Source organism: Vigna angularis, chromosome 7, assembly GCF_016808095.1.
Source record: "Vigna angularis cultivar LongXiaoDou No.4 chromosome 7, ASM1680809v1, whole genome shotgun sequence".
Taxonomy (NCBI): Eukaryota; Viridiplantae; Streptophyta; class Magnoliopsida; order Fabales; family Fabaceae; genus Vigna; species Vigna angularis.
The window spans coordinates 19,311,408-19,334,483 of record NC_068976.1 but is presented as its reverse complement, the minus strand read 5'-3'; the positions used below and the strand labels follow the sequence as shown (position 1 = coordinate 19,334,483).

General features: G+C 39.5%; 1 protein-coding gene across 1 annotated transcript; it reads right to left on the bottom strand.

Moving 5' to 3' along the window:
• Positions 1-11,683: 11,683 nt before the first annotated feature.
• Positions 11,684-13,354, bottom strand: LOC128197842 (uncharacterized). Its single transcript, XM_052880666.1, has 2 exons — positions 12,688-13,354; positions 11,684-12,618 (listed from the first exon to the last, which is right to left on the bottom strand). Exons 1-2 carry the CDS (start codon positions 13,352-13,354, stop codon positions 11,684-11,686), a joined length of 1,602 nt encoding a protein of 533 aa, XP_052736626.1.
• Positions 13,355-23,076: the final 9,722 nt, after the last annotated feature.

Genomic DNA, 23,076 nt, shown 5'->3' with positions numbered 1-23,076 from the left:
CCCAATGCTGGACTGGAAGCTGTTGTTGTAGGTGAACTCTATTAACGGCAGTACATCATCCCAAACGCCCATGTGATCGAGTACGCACGTCCTCAACAAGTCCTCGAGCGTCTGGATTGTTCTCTCGGATTGACCGTCCGTCTGAGGATGGTACGCTGAACTCATTTGGAGTTTGCTGCCCAGCTCGCTTTGCAACGATTGCCAAAACCGAGAGGTGAATCTTGTGTCTCGGTCAGAGATGATGCTGGACGACACTCCATGTAGACGAACAATCTCTTTGATGTAGAGCTTGGCCAAGTTGATCATGGACGTCTTCAAGTTGACAACTAGGAAGTGAGCACTCTTTGTTAGACGATCCACTACTACCCAAATAGAATCGTGATTCTTGACCGTGCGAGGCAAGTGAGTCACGAAGTCCATTGAAATGCTGTCCCACTTCCATTCAGGAATATCCAAAGGTTGTAGTAAGCCGCCCGGTCTCTGATACTCCGCTTTAGCACGTTGACAGGTTAAACATGATGCCACAAATCGTGCGACATCACTCTTCATTCCTGGTCACCAGAACGAACGTCGAAGGTCTTGATACATCTTAGTCATCCCAAGGTGTATGCTAAGACGACTATGATGTCCTTCCTCCAAGATAATCCTCTTCAGCTCACCATCATTAGGAATGCACGTCCGACCCATGTAACGTAACATGCCGTCCGTTCCAGTGTTGAAATGTTTGGCCTGATCCGTACCGAGCGCGCTTAAAATCTTCACTAGCTCTTCATCCTCTCGTTGTTTCATCCAGATTCGGTCGAACACATCACTCGTTATCCTCAAGGTGCAGCATTTAATACTGTTCGGCTCCAACTCGAACTGCAACCTTAGGTCTCGGAAACTCTCTGATACGACTGTCGCAGTCATACAAATTTGATTGCAAATAATGAATGTAGTATAACTAGGAAATGACTCCTAGGTCGTCTCTCAAGGACCAATTTTTGTGTCAGTTCAGTCTCAGATTTTTTTACACGAAGTGGGGGGGGTTTGTGAATATTTTTAGATGCGGAAAAATAAATTAAAACTGGAATTTAAACACAACTGAATTTAAAAACACTGAAATAAATTTTATAGTGTTTAAAAACTGAACGATAAAAGACGGTAAAAACAGAATAGTAAATATTCAAAAACGGTAAAATTAAATGCAGAAATAAAAACATCAGTGAAAATACATTGACAGAAAATAAACCGTAAAAATAACGTTTGAAAATAAACTGAATTGTAAAATACATTGACAGAATTTAACGGTGCAGAAAAATATTAAAGGGTAAAATAAAGAGACAATAAAATAAAATCAGTTGACTGAAAATAAAATTTATCAAAGACTCAATATTTAAATTAAAATTATGACAGTGAAGATAAACAATAAAACGAGTAAATTGTTCCAAACATTGTGACATTACAGAAATAAAATTCTAACATCCTAATACTGCAAAAGATGAAAAGTGCTGAAAGTAAACAGTGAGCGAGCTATTGGAAGAGGGAAAGAGGCAGAGCCTCTTCCAGGCCGTCTCCTACTCTACTGGAACAACTGAGATTCCTACACTACCGAGGCCTCCTCTTCTCTTCACGGTACCCCTTTTAAAGCAAAATCCCCGACGTTTTGTGCTCAATGGATGATGCAAAATGAAACCATGGGCCCTCCACTATTTAGTGTTGTGATGTCTGCTTCATTCTCTTAAGCCAAATAATTCAATCCCCTCAACAATACAAATCATGCTGGGCCCTTCTTCAATATTAATTAATTAATATGAAGTTGGACATTCATTGCTTGACATGCAACCGCTGCTCCCGTGCACACTGCTTCTACCATAGTTGCTCCAGCTCCAAGCTGCCGTAGCTTTTCCATTCTTCCAGTTTACTTCCAGCAGCCACCGTGGACTTCCATGCCTCTTCTTCTTCATTCTTCCAAGTGCTTGCGAACATTGGTGGCTGCTCCAACTCTAGTCTCCATGCTTATCCTCTTGAGCTTGGTCACGTGCAGCTTCACTTCCTTCAATTAAAACCAATCAGCCCTTTAATTTGCTGGACGTGCACTTCCAAATGGGACCGTGAGGCTTCCTTGGTTAAAGTGTTCCAGCAGGTTGCAGCTGCTCCATTTTCTCCCTAGCTTGCTCCAGCTGGACGTGAAATGTGCAGAACCGTGATGAAGAGCTGGATAAGCTTCACTGCTGGACCTAAAATCTCCAAACAATTCTCCTTGCTTGGACGTTGGTTGCTGGACCATGTGCAGCCTTGCTATTATCCATACGGACCATGACCGAGAGCCATGCTCTCCTTCTTCATTCCAAGACAAATGCTTCAATATGGTGTGCTTCTTCATCCAAGCCGTGATCAGCTGCTCTTGGACGTAAGCTTACTGTGTTGAGAAACCAGCTGTTGTCCAATGTTATTGTAGTAAGCTTTCCAATTTCTTGCTAACGTGCCAAAGCATGAGGGGGCCCTCAAATTTCCACCTCAACTTGTCCTCTTCTTCACTTGTGCCGAGACACTCTTCTGCTTTCACTGGAAATTTGCTTCAACCGTGGTGGCCCCTTCTTATTAATTCATATAATATGATGAATGGAGAAAACTGTGAGTGAATTTGCTGCAAGTTGTTTTCATTAATTAACAATCAAAAGCAAAGAATTTTGGAGGTCCTTGGATGTAAGCTTTCAAAGTGGTTTTGTCCTATGCCCATGTGCTTTGCTGCTGGACCCAACACGTCACAAGCACACTAGTAGAATGAAATTCTTTATAGCTTTCAACTATGCACACCATTTTCTCTTTCACGTAAGTTTTCAAAGTGGTGGTCCCTTTTGATCCCAATTATGTGTAATTGCGGAATGGTTTTCTAAAATGACTTTTCCATAGGCATAAGACATGTAACCATGAGCTAATGTGTGAAAGATGCCTTACTCCTTAGGTGGCATGCATGGGGCCGTGGACTTCCCTTCACAATGCTAATTCAGCACTTTCATTTTGGAGTTCTTCTTACGTGACCAATTGATTTACTTCTCAAATAAAATTCCAAGCAATGGCCGTGTGATGTGTATGTGTGTTGCAAGCTTGGCTCCTAAAAATTCAAAGAAAAATATTTCATCTCAAGTTTCACACAAATTAATTAATGCAACACAGGTTCGAGTAAATAACACAGTATGCAAATGAAATTTCTTCTAAATGTCCTAAAATATCTTCAGAATTTTCCCTTCAATTTATAATGCAAAATATCATCTCAGATAATTCAAATTAATTAAAATAAGAATTTCCGATCGAATTAAGCACAATTAAGAAAAATGGGAAAATACTGGACAATTAAGCACAATTCCCCGACTAATTCTAGCACAATAAGCTAAGTGTAGTAAGTAAAATATTGACTCATCACTCTCCACCAAACTTAACTCTTTAACCATCATCACCGAGACATGAACCGCCTTCCTACTTAGAGCATCCGCCACAACGTTCGCTTTACAAGGGTGATAAAGCAACTCGAACTCATAATCTTTTAGGAATTCAAGCCACCTCCGCTGCCTCATATTCAACTCCTTTTGATCAAAGAGGTACTTGAGGCTCTTGTGATCACTGAAAACCTGAAAGGTCGCTCCGTACAGATGATGTCTCCAAATTTTCAAAGCAAAAACGACCGCTGCCAGCTCTAGGTCGTGCGTGGGGTAATTCTTCTCATGTATTTTCAACTGCCGTGAGGCGTACTGTTGAGACTTTGGCAAGTGTACCAAATCGTTCAAGTAATAAAACCGGTAAGACCGGATATCGTTTCCCAAGAGACTCGCGTCCTAGACAATCGTATAATATCTAACTAATTTAGACTAAAGAATGATTCCATGTTTTTGGGATTTTCATGCAATTAAATTAAAGATAAAACATAAAGGGTAAAAGTGATCTTTGATTATGCAAACACTTTGAAATGGAAAGATTAGAAATGCTATGGAATGATATTGTTGGGGGATGATTTCACCTACTTCACTCTTATGTATAGAAAATCACTTCCTCTTCATTAATTAGCCAATGTCAATCTTCTAATTTACTCAAACCCAATCCCTTGGTAGAGAGAGCCTAGACTTACTTCTTAAACTCCAATCCCTTGGAAAACCTAACAAGTTCATCCGCTTTAAGAATTGAGATTCAAGACAACCAAAGGTCCTAGTTCTATCCCTAGATACAATTTCCTTTAGGTGTTTAATCCAGTTCTAGATTCACCCAATATTTCCCAATATCAAGCAAACCCTAAAATCATGATATGGTTGAATTACTCATACAAGCTTTAAGTAGAGGAATTAAACACTAACAATCAATGAAAGAGGCATATAATCATTCAAAACAACTGTAATTACATAAGAGATCCGTGGTTACATCAATCCCCAACAAGAATGAAACTAGCTCTCCATGAATGGAGAGCTTGAGCTTACAACAATGGTGGAAATGGAAGAAGGAGGAGGACCCAAGGATGAAGAAGGGCTGTTCCCACAGCTCCTATCTCGCCTCTGGACGCTCCAATTGAGAGAATTTGTGTCTGGGATGCCAAAGATGTCAAAGCCCTTCTAATTTGGGGTTAAATAAACCCAATCTGCCAAATCAGCAGCAGGCGCGCTTGAGACCGCGCTCCAGCGCGCGAAAACAGGAAAAAGGGCGCTCCAGCGCCCTTTTGTAGGGGGCGCTCCAGCTAGCTCCAGTCCTGGTGCAGAGCCCGCTCCAGCGCCCATGGAAAAAGGGCGCTCCAGCTAACTTTTTCCAGATTCTGGTTCTTCATATTTTTGCTGTTTTTGCTGTTTTCTTGTTTTCTCTGGTTCCAGCACTCTTCATTTGATGCAGAGACTTCTTCCAACTAATTAACTTGTATAAATAAAGGGGTTAGTGATCAATTTATCTAATTAAAGCTTAAGATGAAACCACTTCTTAAACTAAATGAAAACTAGGATTTACAAGGTAAAAAGGATGAGAAAGAGTTGATATTTTCTCTAATTCAATACTGAATTCATAGTAAAATATGCCACTATCAACTCCCCCAAACTTAGAACCTTGCTTGTCCTCAAGCAAAAGGTATCTGACTGTCAAACAAAACATATTTTTCAAAGATAACATCTGGATTCATAATACATTGCTTAACTTGAAATAACTAGAAATGTGTATCATGTTAGTTTTCCACTATGATGCTCACAACACAATCAATCAATCAAATGCCATAGTTTATAAGAGATCAACAGTCATGGCAGGATGCTTTACTGAATTATGTAGAACCAATCCTCACTTAAGATAGTATTTCACTCTAATGCACTGGTGTATAAGGATGTGTGTCTATCACTCTACTATCAAATTGTCACACAAATCAACTTTGCCATTTGTTTCAACCAAATTAAACACATGCACAAGTAAGTCAACATCACAAGGACTTTCATTGGCTTGAATTGTGGCTGGGCTAAGAAGGAACATGGTTTTTCTGGATAACAAAGCACCTTGAGCTAAGAGATCAACCAATTACAATCATGAATAAAAGTTTTCTTTTGCTTCACTTAGATTACCACCAATGTCGAACTTACACCCAACTTTCTTTCATTCAGTTCTTTTTCTTTATCTTCTTCTTTCTTCCTTTTTGTTACTTTTGTAACTTTCAAATTTTTCTCAATTCATCCTTTCATAACAACTCCCCCAAACTTAAATCATTCTCCTGCAGTACATATGATTTCTCTATTTAGCTCAAGGTAAGGAAAATAGGGAAATTTCATTTGGGCTTTAAGGTTCAAAAAGAGTCATTTATCAATCAAGGTCGAAAGGTTTTGAATTGGTTTCTTTTGGCAATATGTGGAAGAAGTAGGAGAGCAAGATGGCCTTGATCATGTGCAACTAACAAGCAAATGGTTCAAATCAGAGAAACTCAGGCAAAGTCAATTGTGATCAAATATGATAGCATTCACAAGAAAATTCTAAGGCACAACATCTCACAAGGTCAACTCGAGGTTCCACAATAACATCAAGCAACTGCCATGAATAATGATCTCAGTTAAGCATACAGCATTCTCAGACTTTTTCATGAAGGAAGCAATACAATTTGAACTAAATTGACCCATCTCAAGCATCATTTCATATCAAACCATAAGCATTATGAATCAGCATAAGTCTAACAAGCCAGATAACTAAAACAACTTAACTAAAATTGAAAAACAAAAGCTAACTAGCAACCAAAGTAAAAGAAAGCAAAATAAAAGGTCCTGTGACTCATGATTTGTAGCTCATTGTCAGACTCCTTCATTTTCTGCACCACCTCCCCCAATAAATTGGGTTGGTCCCCAAGCCATGCTACTTGGGTCGCATATTCCTCTGTTGACATCTCTACTTTGTGGCGGCGTTTGTTTTTATTCTCTTGGAGTTGGATGAAGAAGTCATTTCTGCACAAAAGATTGAAAATAAAGTTTGCAAATGTGAGCTCACAATGTATGTATTTGTAACAAACAATCATTAGATCACATGATCATGAGTTCACAAGGTCAAACGCATACTAAATATGCAAGAAAAATCACGAAACACAGCCTGGAGCATGAAAAATTTGAAGCAGAAGAGAAAAATAGAGTTGCTGAAAAATCTGGTCTGGTTGGAAAAAGTTAGCTGGAGCGCCCCTAAGCAGAGGGCGCTGGAGCTAGCTATGGGTCAGAATGCCAGAAAACTGGATTTGTGCTGAGCGCGCTGGAGCGCCCCTGAGCAGAGGGCGCTGGAGCACCATACCAGATTGCAGATTTGCAGAATTTCACAACTACACCTACGATTTTTGGAATTTGGCACTTCTTGATGCTCAATTCAGCCCAGATTAACATGTTTTCACTATACAAACTTGATCAAATCCATAAGGATTGAAATTAAGTGCAAGAATGCCAATTTAGGTGCACACTTCCAAAGCTTTCTAATTCTACAACTCAAGACTTCAAATTTTACACTTTAAACATACCTAAACTCAACATAACCATTCAGAACATACACAATCACACTAGAACACATAAAAACAGATTGAACAATTCTAAAACACAACAATACACAATAAAACTCAACAATACACAAGTTAACCATTAACAACACAAAAACTACGATTGAAATTAACATGCTCCAAAATAACCAAATCAAAACAAAACATTCTAAAGCAAATTCGAACAATAAAAACACACTCAAATAACAAAATCACACATAGAGAAAGGGTTAGAAAGCTGGGTTGCCTCCCAGTAAGCGCTTGTTTAACGTCATTAGCTTGACACCATTAAGCTCAAGTTTGATTTTTGATGTTGGAATGCTTCTTCTTGTCATGACACCAACATCCTCTCAGCAATTTCCTAGTCACCAACTTGACTCTCCTAGAATATGGAGCCTCTATCTCAAGCACTCCATTTATCTTTATGTTCTTGATGACCCATAACCTATTCTTGAATCTCACTGGTTTTCCAGGTTTGGGCTCATCGCTTTCTATCACAGAATTTTGGTGGACTAGTTCTTCTTCTTTTTCTTCTTCCTCACCCTTTACTCTTGGGGATAAACAGCTGAAGCTCCTCTTGACCAACTTGGCAGCTTGCTCTGTTAGACTAGTAATTGATAAAATTTCATCAGTGGCTTCAATACTAGTCTCTTTTTCATGATTTTGCTGCTCAACTCCAAAGACGTTGAAAGTTACTTCCTCATCTTGGTTTTTCAATTTCACTGTTCCTTCTTCTACATGAATGACAACCTTAGCTGTCTTCATGAAAGGTCTTCCAAGTATGAGTGGTATCTCGACATCTTCTTCTATGTCCATAACTACAAAATCCACCGGGAATTGGAGTTTATCTATTTTGACCACCACATCTTCCACGACACCATACGGATACTTGATGGATCTATCCGCCAGCTGCAGCATCATTCTCGTAGGCTTGACTTCAAGACCACCAATCTTCTTAAGCATAGATAGGGGTATCAGATTGATACTAGCCCCCAAGTCAACGAGAGCTCTACCTATCTCATGGTTTCCAATAGTGCATGGAATGGTGAAACTCCCTGGATCTTTAAATTTTGGAGGAAGAGTCTTCTGCATGATGGCACTACAATTTCCCTGTACTTCAATTGTTTCCTCATCTAAATATTTCTTCTTGCTGAGGATTTGCTTCATGTATTTCGCATAAGCAGGAATTTGTTGCAGTGCTTCGGTCAATGGCATGGTGATCTCAAGTTGATCGAATATTTGCTTGAACCGAGCCAACTGTTTCTCCTTCCCTTTAGTAGATGGGATTTTTGGGTAAGGGGGGTGTTTCACTATTTCTTTCTCTTTTTGATTTTTCTCTTTTTCTTTCTTTTTATTCTCTTCTTCTCTTCCAACCATGTCTTCTTCTTCTTCATTTTCTTTCTGATATTCTTTTTCTGGCTTTTCTTCTTCTTCTTCTTTTCTTCCAACCTCTTTCGCACTTCTTGTGAATATTACATTACACTCCTCCTTCGGGTTGGCTTGAGTATTTGCAGTAAAATGTCCACCCTGTTGGTTTGCTAATTGCTTAGCCAATTGACCAACTTGCACTTCCAGGTTCTTTATGGATGCATCAGTGTTTTTCTGGTTTTGGATGGACTGCTGCATAAACATTTGCAAAGTATCTTCTAGCTTTGAAGTCCGATCATTTTGAGGTTGATAATGCTGAGCAGGTTGATACGGATTTTTACTGCTAGAAGCTTCTTGATATTGTCTCCACCCTTGCTTGGAAGGATTAGGGAAATGATTGTTGAAGAAGTGTTGCCGTCCTTGATTTCCCATATAATTGACTTCTTCAGGTTGGGATGTACTAGGACTTTGACAATGGCCGTTGGGGTGGTTATCTCCACAGAAATCACATCTCATTACTTGATGATGTGGTTGAGGTTGAGCTTGCATTGCTTGCAACTGCTGAGGTAGTTTGGCCATATGTTGAGTTAGGAGTTCCATCTGTTGGGCCAGAATTTTATTTTGTGCAAGTAAAGCATCCTGGGCACTCAGTTCATACACTCCTCTCCTCTGTGCTGGATTTCTCCCATGTTGGCTCCGCATGTCAGTGGAAGCCATATTTTCAATCACCGCAATGGCTTCATCAGCAGTTTTAAATAGTACTGAACCACCAAAAGATGCGTCTAGTATCATCTTAGTATGAGGTTGCAAACCATTACAGAAAGTTTGCACTTGCATTTCTAGACTGAATCCATGGCTGGGACACTTTCTCAGTAAGGATTTAAATCTTTCCCAGGTTTCACAAAGTGGTTCATCTACACCTTGTACGAAGGTAGCAATGGCAGCCTTCACCTCTGTGCTCTTTGATGGTGGAAAGAAGCGTGCTAGAAATTTGTATTCTACATCCTCCCAGCTCGTAAGACTTTGATTAGGCTGTGACTGAAGCCAAGCCTTTGCTTTGCCATTCAGTGAGAATGGGAAGAGTCTCATGTACAATGCTTCTTCATCCTCCCCTTGTACACCCATAGTGCCACACAACTCATAAAAGGTGACCAAATGTGCATGAGGGTCTTCATTGTCCAGGCCAGAAAATTGTTTTGAACTGATGAGCTGGAGTAGAGCAGGCTTCATTTCTGCCAGCTTGTCACTCATAGTGGGCCTCACAATGCTTGAGAAATTCCTCGGGCTTGTGTAGGTTATTGAGTCCCCCATGGTTCTCCTTGGAGGTGGTCCTGCGCCAGCCATCCCGTCCACAGAAGAAGAATCAAAAGACTCTATGTCTTGATTGTTGAAAGAAGATGAAGATTCAAGAGCAGCTTGTGTTGCTAGAGCTTTTCGTTTCCTAGTGTCACTATTGTTCCTTCTAGCTGCTTTCTCAATCTCAGGATCCGCAAGGAGTGGTTCAGATGACACAGTCCTCCTTGTACGGATGTTTCCCTGCATACACTAGAATCACCCAAGCTCGAAGCACAATTTAGCTCAGAAAAATATATAAATGATAAATACAATAAACAGAAAGTTATACACAAAAGATAAAGTCTAAATCGGTTAAAGATCACACAAAAGTCTAGTTTAACACGGGTCCCCGGCAGCGGCGCCAAAAACTTGTTGAGACTTTGGCAAGTGTACCAAATCGTTCAAGTAATAAAACCGGTAAGACCGGATATCGTTTCCCAAGAGACTCGTGTCCTAGACAATCGTATAATATCTAACTAATTTAGACTAAAGAATGATTCCATGTTTTTGGGATTTTCATGCAATTAAATTAAAGATAAAACATAAAGGGTAAAAGTGATCTTTGATTATGCAAACACTTTGAAATGGAAAGATTAGAAATGCTATGGAATGATATTGTTGGGGGATGATTTCACCTACTTCACTCTTATGTATAGAAAATCACTTCCTCTTCATTAATTAGCCAATGTCAATCTTCTAATTTACTCAAACCCAATCCCTTGGTAGAGAGAGCCTAGACTTACTTCTTAAACTCCAATCCCTTGGAAAACCTAACAAGTTCATCCGCTTTAAGAATTGAGATTCAAGACAACCAAAGGTCCTAGTTCTATCCCTAGATACAATTTCCTTTAGGTGTTTAATCCAGTTCTAGATTCACCCAATATTTCCCAATATCAAGCAAACCCTAAAATCATGATATGGTTGAATTACTCATACAAGCTTTAAGTAGAGGAATTAAACACTAACAATCAATGAAAGAGGCATATAATCATTCAAAACAACTGTAATTACATAAGAGATCCGTGGTTACATCAATCCCCAACAAGAATGAAACTAGCTCTCCATGAATGGAGAGCTTGAGCTTACAACAATGGTGGAAATGGAAGAAGGAGGAGGACCCAAGGATGAAGAAGGGCTGTTCCCACAGCTCCTGGCTCGCCTCTGGACGCTCCAATTGAGAGAATTTGTGTCTGGGATGCCAAAGATGTCAAAGCCCTTCTAATTTGGGGTTAAATAAACCCAATCTGCCAAATCAGCAGCAGGCGCGCTTGAGACCGCGCTCCAGCGCGCGAAAACAGGAAAAAGGGCGCTCCAGCGCCCTTTTGTAGGGGGCGCTCCAGCTAGCTCCAGTCCTGGTGCAGAGCCCGCTCCAGCGCCCATGGAAAAAGGGCGCTCCAGCTAACTTTTTCCAGATTCTGGTTCTTCATATTTTTGCTGTTTTTGCTGTTTTCTTGTTTTCTCTGGTTCCAGCACTCTTCATTTGATGCAGAGACTTCTTCCAACTAATTAACTTGTATAAATAAAGGGGTTAGTGATCAATTTATCTAATTAAAGCTTAAGATGAAACCACTTCTTAAACTAAATGAAAACTAGGATTTACAAGGTAAAAAGGATGAGAAAGAGTTGATATTTTCTCTAATTCAATACTGAATTCATAGTAAAATATGCCACTATCACGTACGCCACTGCCCTCTTCTCTTGCATAAGAACGCACCCCAAACTTTGGTGAGATGCGTCACAGTAAACTTCAAAAGGTTTGGCAGTGTCCGGAATTACTAATACTGGAGCGCTCGTCAGCTTCTGCTTCAACTCTTGGAAACTGGATTCACACCTATCGGTCCAAGCGAATGGGTGATCCTTCCTGGTCAGCTGGGTTAACGGTGCTACTATCTTAGAAAATCCTTCTATAAAACGCCTATAGTAGCCCGCGAGCCCTGCAAAACTTCTAACTTCTGTAACCGAGCGCGGACTCTCCCACTTCAAGATCGCTCATACCTTAGCCGGATCAACTGAAATTCCACCCGCGGATACAACGTGACCCAAGAACTGTACTTCCTTCATCCAGAATTCACATTTAGATAACTTGGCGTACAGCTCCTTTTCTCTCAACACTCCAAGTACCACCCTTAAGTGTTCCTCATGCTCTTCACAACTCTTGGAGTAGATGAGAATATCATCAATAAACACCACCACGAACTTGTCCAAATACGGCCTGAAGATGCGGTTCATATAGTCCATGAATACTGCTGGAGCGTTCGTCACACCGAACGGCATGACCACGTACTCGTAATGTCCATAACGTGAACGGAAGGCTATCTTCTGGATGTCTCCTTCCTTGACCCGAATCTGGTTATAGCCTGATCTCAAGTCTATCTTAGAGAAAACGCTCGCTCCATGCAACTGGTCCAGTAGATCGTCAATGCGAGGCAGTGGGTATTTATTCTTAATGGTTAGCTTATTTAATTGACGATAGTCAATGCATAACCGAGAGCTGCCATCCTTCTTCTTCACTAACAGCACAGGCGCTCCACAAGGTGACACGCTTGGACGGATGAACCTTTTGTCCATCAATTCTTCAATTTGCTTTTTAAGCTCAACCAATTCGGCAGGCGCCATTCTGTATGGTTGAACGGATATGGGAGCTGCGGTTGTCACCAAGTCAATGGTAAACTCGACCTCACGAACGGGAGGCAACCCAGGCACTTCATCCGGAAAGACGTCCGGGAATTCGTCCACAACCGTTCGTCCTCTAGTGTACTTATTGGACGAACGTCCAAAATTCTTATCCGCAACCTCTCTATCTTCATGAGTCATGATCAAGAAACAACTCGCGCCCTCCATAATGTCTTCCTTAACTTGACTGAGCGTCACACCTAACTCTTCTTCATATTCCTCAGGAAAAATCAACTCCTTAGCTCCACAATCTATGAGAATGCGATTGGTATTAAGCCAATCCATTCCCAGAATCACTTCTAAGTCTTTGAGAGGCAAACATATCAGGTTCACCTTATATCTACGCCCTTCTACCTCAATAGGACATCTAACGCACATGGTAGACGTCCTAACCTCTCCAGCTGCTGGTGTTGACACCACCAAATCAAACTGCATCTCACTCTCAGTTATTCCCAGCTTATCGACGCACGCCTTCGAGATGAAGGAGTGTGTCGCCCCCGAGTCAAACAATACACCACAATTCATTCCATACAACAAACATATGCCAGTGACGAGCGTACCTGAGCTCGCTGCTTCTGCACCAGTGATCGCATACACACGTCCGACAGCTTGGGCTCGTCCACCACCTCTAGTTTGATTTCTTCCAGTGTTGGGTGGCCTCATCACTACACGTCCACCCATATTGCATTCGTTCTCCAAGTGGCCATGTCTTCTGCAACGAGTGCAATATTTTACTCCCACCAATTGAGGACAAGCTGACTTGAAATGGGGTCCTCCACATTGAAAACATCTTACTGCCCCTGATTGTCCCGACTGTCCAGCGACTACCACTGCTTGCGATCCACTTGACTGTCCTGGACGCGCATATGGAGTAATATTCCGAGTCGTATTTGGTCTTGTTAATATCGGTCCCCTGGAAGTCTGTTGCTTCTTACGCTGCTCAGCTTCAGCCATGTTCTTCTCCAATACCTTTGCCCTTTCAACCATTGCAGGAAACGAACGGATACACAAGCTAGAGATTAACACCTTTAGATCGCTCCTCAAACCATTCTCAAATTTCCTACACTGTCATTCTGCACTGGTTGCCATGGTATTAAAACGAACCAAGTGCTTAAACTTGTTCGTATATTCAGAAACGGTCATCCCTCCTTGTGTCAACTGTAGAAACTCCACCTCTTTGGCGAAACGGACGCTATCTGGAAAGTATTCTTCATAGAATTTGCTCCTGAAAACTTCCCAAGTAATAGGACTGTGAGCGTCCGTTAATAAGGCCCTCACGCTCGCCCACTAGTGGCTCGCTTCTCCCGTTAGTAGGTATTCTGTGAAGGCTAAGCGATTCTCGTCTGGGCACATCTTAGCGTTGTAAATTCTCTCCATGTCACGCAGCCATTGGTCTGCCTCATCGGGAAGGCACGTCCCACTGAACTTGGCTGGACGGTGTTGGAGGAAACTTTCCAAACTCCACTCAGCATGTGGTGCAGTATTAGAAGAGGACGCCCCCGGCGCGCCTCTTGTTGCAGCAAGAATTTCCATCAGTTGCCGCTGTGTAGTCTCAGAGCTGGCACGAGCGGCATCCAGGCTCTGCATGGCGTTCTGATTTTGTTGCATCAACGTGGCATTCTGTTCCATTAAAGTAGTATTCTGATGTTGAAGGCGTTCAATAACTGTCTCCAACAACCTAGAATTGTTGGACGTATCAGGCTCGTTGGGTTGAGAGGGAGGAGGAAGTCTAGGCGCCATTGTTCTCTGGACCAGAGAAAACGAACGTTAGTCATGTCTAAGAGTTAAAACAATAACTCATCAAACACACAATAAGCACACAGCAAAAACGCAATGCACTCATAATCTACAGCGTTCTTAAGAGAACAAAACTGCTCTGATACCAATAATGTAACATCCCAAAATTATACAGTCATCAACTATATACTTAGAATAATTACACGTATCAATAATCCAAAACAGTTTTAAAAGTAAAGGAAACGGATTAAACAAATGGCCGAACGGCCTTTCATATATAAATTAACGAGCGTTTACAAAAAGGCAAGGACGAACGGTGTACAAAATAATGACCGCACGTCCAACTATTTACAATCAAAAGAGCGCTCGCTCACAGCCGCTCGCTACTCTAAATACACTAACTAGAATCGAACGCTCACTGTTCGGCCTTCACTTCAACTTCGACGAGGTTGGCTTCCTCCAAATTTTCTTCTTCCAGCGCTTCTTCAAGTAACGCCTCACCATCTGCTCACATCCACACGAATGATCATTGCATAGACAAGACGGAGGTTCAAGTACGAACGACAACACAATAAATAACACAGGGTAAGCTTATAGAATTTAATTCAGGCCAATGCATACATTTCATATATACTAAATACAGCAAGTAAGTTCACAACATATTCATTCAATTCATACGTAAATGTCATTTAAAAATCCTGATACTAGACGACCGTCCGGACTGTATGAATTCTGTGTAGCTACGACGTCCATGCACCCAGGTGTGATAGCTGGAATACTCGTCAGCAGCCACCTGAGGTTAGTCCGTTCTGTCCAAGTTACAGTTATGGACTAAGACCTCCTACCATTCCCACGCATGACATACTCCTCTCTACTTGAGAACGAGCACTCACGAAATATCAGGATGACCCGCCAGCTAAGCTTGCCACATTCATACTTCACAAATCTCAATTTCCAACCAAGAGTCGTTCCACCCTGGAACGCTCGTTCAAAATCAAAAATCACAATTTCAGTTCTCATAGTGGTCGCACATCTTAATTTATCTTCTTGAATACATTTTCATTCTATGTTCCACTTTCATAAAAAGACGAACGTTCACTCTTCTTCATAATGAGGACGAACGTCGAGGGCGAGACCAAGAAAGAATTATTGAATTAGTTAAATGAACTAACTCTAGTACAATCGGAAAAATACTTAGAATCATTTAAGTTTAATGACTCTGGAACGAATCCAATGGATAGATACCTCACCAGTTGGTTGAATAAAATAAACCGAACACAATTTAATTTAGGGGACGAACCGCCAGTAATTGACCGAGCGCGAAAGTAGACGTTTAATAATTAATTTGGACGAATGTCACCGAATAATTGGACGAACGTCACTAAATAAATTGGACGAACGCTATTCAAATTTTAGGACAAACGCATATGGAAATTCAGGACGAGCGTTATCCTCGCTCATTATAATTTACGGAAAATGGACGAGCGTTCGGTCTGAGACCGAGCGCCACTTAGGACGAACGCTCATTTCAATGTCGAGCGCTATTAAGAACGAACGTTCAGTGTAAGACCGAGCGCTACTTAAGACGAACGCTCAAATAGCATTTCAAAGGAAGACGCTCGCTCTACGACACAACCTTTTTCCGTATGAAGGAATCTCACTCTAAGTCATTTTTAAAAGGAACCGAACGGTATATGACCGTACGATGACGAACGTTCATTTTCATATGATTTTCATATTTACATTACACATACAGTAACCATATTTTCTAGTATACTTACATTCATTTAATCATATCATAACATATCTCATACTTCTCAAGCGTTGAATTAAAAATCATATCCAATCATCCAATACCAAGATCATACGACATACAACTTTACAGATTCATTCATATACTCAAGCATAAAATTCTCAATACATACATGCATCACTTTTTCATATATTATCTCAGAATCATAATCATATTTTCAAACTTCACACACGCACATGCAGTACAGAGATCACATGAATTAAATCTAATAAGCTTCCCTTACCCGGATTGCAGTGAACGTCCTAAACTGAGTGGATCTTGATTCGTCTAACCGAGACTCTTTCAACGTTTCACTTACGCTTTCCAACTAAACTAATCAAAGAAAAATGGAAGGACTTAGTCCACGCCATTGCATGCAACGGGATAGGGTTTGCAGGAACTTCCAGAAACGAGCGTCCAAAGAAAACTTACCAGAACTGTAAGTTGTTCGGTTCAATCTGGAGCTCTTGGTGCAGTGATCGTCCTCACGGCTCTGAAACGTGATCGGAGTGCAGAATGATGAGTTACAGAAGAGAGAAGAAGAAAGGTTTTAGAGAGAAGATGGAGAATTTAGGAGATCAGAAATTTGGGGAAGAAGATGAAGCGTTCAGAGGAATGGGAAGAGTTTTTCAGAGAAATTAATTTTCTCTTCCCACGTAGGACGAACGTCCATTCGCGTGCTGCCACTTGGATCCCACTAACTATTTAGAACGTTCCAAAGTGACACTTGTCAGCATGCATGCAATGTGAGCGTGAGTGCGTTTTAATGGAAGGGTGTGTGTGTCACGGTGCATTAATGGAAGCACAGTGGTGACTCATCAGTGTAATTATTGGGGCGTGACAAAAACTAAACAAGATAAATTGAGAAGAACGTACTACAAATAAGTACATGCCATACACACGGCAATTTTTATTTCCTGCATAATATCATTTTGTATTTTTTTTATTTGTATCACTGTTTAAAAGCGATATGATATTTTTCAAATTATTTTTGTCATTTTCTAATTCACTAATTTTATCTGTCATTAAATTAAAAAGTATATAACCGTCCAATCTTTATATCTAAAAAGAAAAATTCATAATTCTTTAATTAAAGAATACATCAAGAACATAATTCTTCAAGTATATATGCAATTGATCTTACCTCTTATATTTTGTCATTCACAGAACACTTCAACATTGCCTCAAACCACATGAATATCAAACATTCAACATTGAAAGTCTTTGAATCATATATAACATTAGTAAAATTGCTGAAAAAATCATAAACAATATTAACGAATCTTCAACCGTTCTTACTGCTGTTATTATCTTCTGGTTCATCATTTCATACCATCTACCAAATTCTGTTCATTTAAAATACGAAAGTGTTATTTTAGAATTCTTGTACAAACAGTTACAAAATCATTTATCATTCTAATTCTTTTACGTAACGGCCAATTATAGAAGCATGAGATGGAGAGAGAGATTATTAATAGTTGAGTAGTAATAGGGTGACACGCCTACGTGTCACTTACACTCATTTGACACGGTCCACGTCAGCTTTTTTCAAAAAAAACTGCAAAGTGATGGAGGGTAAAAGTGGAAAAACACCTACTAGGGTTTGTTTTTTCAGAATCGAAATCCCCATTTGAGTTTTCTTAAGAAACTCGATTTCCACCACTGTCATATGGTTCTCAGTTTCATCTTTCAGACACCTTAGTCGTTTGTTGTGAACGTTATTGAGGCGCTTCATTGGTTTATTGTGGAGGCGTGTGCTTGGTGTATCGATTTGTGTCGCGCGTTTCGTCTTCGAATTTTACGGTACAGGTTTTTGATTTTTTATTTTCTGTCTTAGGCTGTGTAGTTTTTGTCGCAATGTAATTTTTTGCTACATCGGTTTATTGATGTGGGGTTGTGGGGGACCAATCTCTGATTTTTGGGTTGATGGGAGGTGGGGTTGGTTTGTTGGTGATGTGTTCTATGTTGGAGGTGGGGTTGGGGTTGCTTTGCTGGTAACGTGTTTTATGTAGGAGCTTTATGTGTGGTGCGACAGGAAGCAGAGTAGTAAAAAGGTTGAGACTTTTGAGTTTCATTTTGACCCTAGGGTGTAGGCGTGATACGGGGTCCATTTGGTTTAAAATTGGGGAGGTGGTTTTTTACACTTTTGAGTTTGTTTTTGTCGCTATGCCGTTGACTGAGGTGGGTTTTTAAGACCCTTTATGCATGCATGAGTTGAGTAATGAGTTGTAGTAAGTGGTTATGTTGTTAATCCTATGTGGTTATTTGTAAATCTGGTTTTGTACTGCCGTAGAAGTTTTTTATATTCAATGAGACAATGAGAGCCTTAGAAACAATGAGACCCTTCACAACCTGCTAAGCCAGTGAGCTTGCAGGACAACCTTTTCTTCCACTCCCAAACGAAATCAGATTGCAATATTCTCCCTGCAGTAGCTGGTTATCTTGTTAGTCGGATGTGGTTATTTGTAAATCGGTTTTTGTACATCTGTAGCAGTTTTTATATACAATATCAATGTCCACATTTTAAACTGCAATAAGTGGTGTTATGGTTAGTTATGCATGCATTAGTTAGATACATTGTATTTTTTGGTACAGTAAGTGGTCAATGTTCAAATTTTAATATCACAATTCCACTTTATGCATGCATTAGTTTGATAAATTGTATTTAACCAATTTATTAATTTGAACATGTGACTGTCAAGTGAGATACATAGTATTATACAATCAATTTTATTTTGTTTTGTTAAATTTGCAGGATATAGTGATATGGACAAAGAAGTCAGTGAAATGGTAAGTATGGTGTATTTTTATTAATTTACTATTAAATATGCACATTGTTGTATTGAATTAAGTAACATATGGTTTGATTTATACTTGCATGCCTCACTTAGAGTTAGGCATCGAGTCCAGACACAACATATAGTTCAAGTGAACGGTTGCCTATCATCCTTTCAAAAGGAACGTTTAAAGTCAACACCTTTCAAGTGGTTGGTGGATATGGTTGATGATATGGTTATTTCTAGCCCTATTCTTATAGAGTTAATCAGTAGGTGGGACGTGGTTCATAAGGCGTTTAGGATTAGGGAGAATTTAGTGCCTTTTAGAGTTGATGAAGTTTGTTTGTTTTTAGGTTTACCTAATGTTGGTGAGAGTGTTAATTTAGAGAATGATGTCGGTGGCATTGTCAATGACTTGTTTAAGGATGAGGACATCACAATTTTAAGTATAATGGAAAAGATGAAGCATAAGACATTTAAATCCAAAAGAAGTGTTGACATGTTTTGCAAGTTGTATATTTTGTTAGGTTTTGGAGCATTTTATTTTCCTAGGAATAGTAATGTGATAAACAGTGTCCCTTTTAGTAAACTAGATAACATTAATGATCTAAATATATACAATTGGGGTGATGCTGTACATGGTTTGATAGTAAGTAGTTTGAATCGGGCATGCAATAAATACAATAGCAGATCTTACCACGAAGTTATACACATGGCTGGGTGTGCAACAGTTTTGCAGGTATGTTTATACATTCATTTATTTAACTATTACAAAATAAATAATGATATTTTTTGAAAGAGATATAACTATTGTAATGAACTTTACAGTTGTGGGTTGTTGAACACATCAGTTTGTATCATCTTGATGGACGATGTATTTATCCCCGATTTCTTCATTGGGTTGTTATTAAAGATAAAAGGAAAAATGCCCGATTACACAATGGTTGGTCTTCTTTAAGTATATGTTTGTATTGTTTTATATGGTTTTTGAAAACAGGTTATTAATTATAATATTTCACAACTGTAATATCAATGCAGGAGCAATTACAACTTATTCGACAACAAACGGTTTGTGATTGGGTATTACATGAAGGAAATATGCATAGAAGTACAGTAATGAAGAACTGTGGAATGCTATAGCAAATGAAGAAGTGATGAAGTAGGATATAACTTGTAATGATGTTGGTGGAATATGATAGAATATGAAACAATTTTTGTTATCGTTTTTTAAGTTGTTTACTATGTATAATGAAGGATCACAAATTGCATTACTTATGCACTAGTATCACCAATGTCCAATGTAGTTCCAGGAGGTGTTAAATGACCAATGTCCATTTTGTGTACATAAGCTATTAACTAAATTAGCAGAACATGCAGTGAACAAAAGTTATTGAGCAAATAACCATATAAAACTTAACAGATAACCAGTTACTGTATGAAAAATATTTGACATTGAAATTGAAGTTGAACACTTGTATTGTTGTACATAACCTATTCAGTAAATAACCGAATAAAGTTGTCCATATATCCAGTTACTGCATCAAAGAATTAAAACTTTGATATTGAATTTAACCAGTAATATTGTTGTACAAAATAAAATTCAAAAATAACCACATAGGTCTAACAACATAACCAGTTATTGTAACCAAATCAGCGCCTATGCATGACGTGCCCGAGCGCTCTCTACACGTGACCGAGCGTCCACTATGTCCAGCTGACCGAGCGTCCAGCGTTTCAGCACATCACCGTGTCGCCCAGGACGCTCGTCACATAACGAGCGCACGAACATTTCATAGCAAGCTGACGCTCGTCGCCCCCTGCACACACAAGAGGACGCTCGTCCACAGAATATCAAGTCGACGCTCGATCTGCTAGTGGACGCTCGTCCATACGTCCGTCGCTGGCACATGGACGCTCGTCTAGCGCTCGTGCAGACGCTGGACCAGATGGACGCTCGTCCAGACGCTCATCCAGACGCTCATCCAGAAGGACGGTCGTCCAGAAGGACGGTCGTCCAGAAGGACGGTCGTCCAGAAGTGGACGCTCGTCCAGACGCTCGTCCAGAAGTGGACGTTCGTCCAGAAAATTGGACGTTGGTCCAGCGAGACAGCCGTGACTCAATAATTGGACCCTTGTCTTTAAAAACCAGATCTCGAGTCCAGAACCAGAGAGTTCTGACGGGGAGGAAACCAGAGGACGCTGCAGCCGTGGTGGTGTAGAAAACCAATTCAATAAATAACCACTTGTATTGTTGTAGAAAACCAATTCAATAAATAACCGAATAAAGTTGTCCATAAAGTTAAACACTTTTAATTTTCACCAAATGAACTTCATATAAAACTTATAACATAACGAACATTACATAAGCACTTAATGCAACAACAAATTGATCAACATAAGTTAAGTAGTTCACAAATTTTTCTAAATAACACATCCATGTAACCACGCACAATATTCGACAACAAACAACAACGATAAATCTGAAATACAGGCAAGGAAATTATGAAAGTTTTAAAGTTGTTGCATTTATATTGTTCTTCTTTCATCCAGTGCCTTCAGGTTTGTGAAGAGGTGGAATCAATTTCGATAGAATGTCATCAACGGAGCGTGTTGGTATCAATTGGTATTGATAGACGTACTAGGTTATTAGTTGGGCCCCCAATATCACTTCCAAAAACCTGCACAATCCGAGAGTATCATTTAAAGTCATAGAAAAGTTTACAACATATATAACAGTACAATAGAAAATTGTTCACAAAAATCCCTTTTGCAAATAAGCAAAGCAAGCCCAAAAACACTAAGGACAGTAAATAATCCTACAGGTTTGCCCAATCCAGAATTTTATCTCTCACGACATTTCCCCCTTTAGTCTAGGGTTTCCGAAAATAAACCAAAAATATAAAGAAAGATAGACAAATTATGACAAAAGAAGAAAGGAAGAAGAAACTCATACTTTATATTCTTCAAACGGTACAAAGGGGAGAAATTAGAAAGGGGACAAACCTTCCGCGCTCCACATCGATGACGTCCGGTACGAACTTTTCCTTCGGCTTCACCTTCGCTGGTACAAACTTTTCCGATCACGTCCAGCCTCCGGTGGCAGCAATGGAGTTCTCCTTTTTTTTCTCCCTCGATCTCTCTCGTTCTCTCGTTCTCTCTCGTTCTCTCTCGTTCTCTCTCAATCCTAACCCTAGCTCCAACTTTCGAAATTTCAAATCTCACACACGATCCTAACGCAACAAGTGAAACGCAACGTTTCATTTACTTTTTTATAAGGCAACTCAGCACCAGCCCATAAACTGAAATGACCAAGCTATCCTTCATGATGTTGACAATTATCGGGTCCCACTGCGTGTCAAATGAATGTAATTTGCTTTAACCGTGTCAAAGAATCATTTTTGTTAATAGTTTTCATTATGAAAGCTGAAAGGATCATGAAACTCAAACACCATCACTCATCATTGCACCTTATTATATATCTTCATTTTAAACTTTAACTTAACCAAATATTATATTAAGAATCATACATAAATTGATAATTTCACTGCCATTTTACTCATTAATTTGACATCATCTCAACTCATATACTTTGCAAAACAATAACAACACTTAAACATTCACACTGGTATCTGAACCATAACTTGAAAAACCCAGCTCAAACCACATGAAAATCAAACATCCAGAGTTACAGAAGAAAAAAAGAAAAGGAAAATATTACCCACATGCAAAATATTTCAAAATGTTTAATTTTTTTCTTAACAGGTGGTAACGGTTACTATATATATATATATATATATTAGTTTTTTATTTATGTATAAAGGAGGGGAAAAGAAGAAGCAAAAGAAAAGAAAGATTCACGAAAAAAGGTGGTATATTTGGGAAGTTACACTAAAAAATTTGCATCCCATGAATCTTTCAACTGCTCTTACGTTGCCTTCATCACTTCACACCATATAGCACACGTTCTGTTCATTTATATGATAAACTTTAAAAAAGGATAAACTTTAAAAAGAAGTACACTTTCAGTTACCCAACACTCTTTCTTCTGCATTTGGCAAAGTCTTATTTTTTCAACGTTTATGCTAAGAAAAAGACAAGAAAACTACAGTCACATAGACAAGGTTGTCTAAATTCCTTGTATTAAACCCAGAAACGAACCTATGTTTATTTTCTTAGATGTTTCATAAAAACGATTTGCATGGCTTACTAGGATTGGAACGTGTATATATATATATCACCATAACGCTCTCACATTTATTGCTATCAGCTACTCCACGCCTCAACTCTAAAAATAAACCGTTACTCCACATATTCATCAGTAACACAAGCTTTTTGTTCTCGTTTGGAGTTTCATTTTCTCACTTTGATCTTATAATAACACCCCAACATTTTTGACACACGCA